This window comes from Pterocles gutturalis, unplaced genomic scaffold (genome assembly GCF_000699245.1).
Source record: "Pterocles gutturalis isolate BGI_N339 unplaced genomic scaffold, ASM69924v1 scaffold30798, whole genome shotgun sequence".
Taxonomy (NCBI): Eukaryota; Metazoa; Chordata; class Aves; order Pterocliformes; family Pteroclidae; genus Pterocles; species Pterocles gutturalis.
In genome coordinates, this window is record NW_010121416.1 from 1 (window position 1) to 707 (window position 707).

Here is a 707-nt window from a genome sequence, read left to right on the forward strand (position 1 = left end):
GCACTGGGACTGTCACTGGGACCAGCCCCAGGACTGGGATTGTCCCCAAGTCTGTCACCAGAACTGTCACCAGAACTGTCCCTGAGCCTGTCCCTGGGATTGTCACTGGGATTGTCACCAGGATTGTCCCTGAGCCTGTCCCCCAGCCTGTCACCAGGACTGTCACCAGGATTGTCACCAGGATCGTCCCAGAGCCTGTCCCTGGGATTGTCCCCAGGACTGTCCCTGAGCCTGTCCCCAAGTTTGTCACCAGGACTGGGACTGTCACCAGGACCGACGCTGTCACTGGGACTGTCACCCAGACTGTCACTGGGATTGTCCCCGGGACTGGGACTGTCACTGGGATTGTCACCAGAACTGTCACCACGACTGTTACTGGGAGTGTCACCAGCACTGGGACTGTCACTGGGACCAGCCCCGGGACTGGGATTGTCCCCAAGACTGTCACCAGAACTGTCACCAGAACTGTCACCAGGATTGTCCCTGGGACTGTCACCGGGATTGTCCCCAAGCCCATCCCCAGGATTGTCACCGAGATTGTCACCAGAACTTTCCCTGAGCCTGTCACCGGGACTGTCCCTGGGCCTGTCACCATCATTGTCACCAGGATTGTCCCCAAGATTGTCCCCGAGCCTGTCACCAGAACTGTCACCGGGACTGTCACGGGGCCTGTCACCGGCACTGTCCCCAGGACTGTCCCCGAGCCT

General features: G+C 59.8%; 1 protein-coding gene across 1 annotated transcript in view; it reads left to right on the forward strand.

The window, feature by feature from the left end:
* Nucleotides 1-146: 146 nt before the first annotated feature.
* Nucleotides 147-707, forward strand: part of LOC104464511 (tetra-peptide repeat homeobox protein 1-like) — a gene marked incomplete at both ends in the record, with an annotated part of 1,870 nt that continues 1,309 nt past the window's right edge. The window contains one exon of the mRNA XM_010077242.1: nucleotides 147-678. Coding sequence (XP_010075544.1) covers nucleotides 147-678 — 532 coding nt within the window. The remainder of the gene's footprint in view (nucleotides 679-707) is intronic.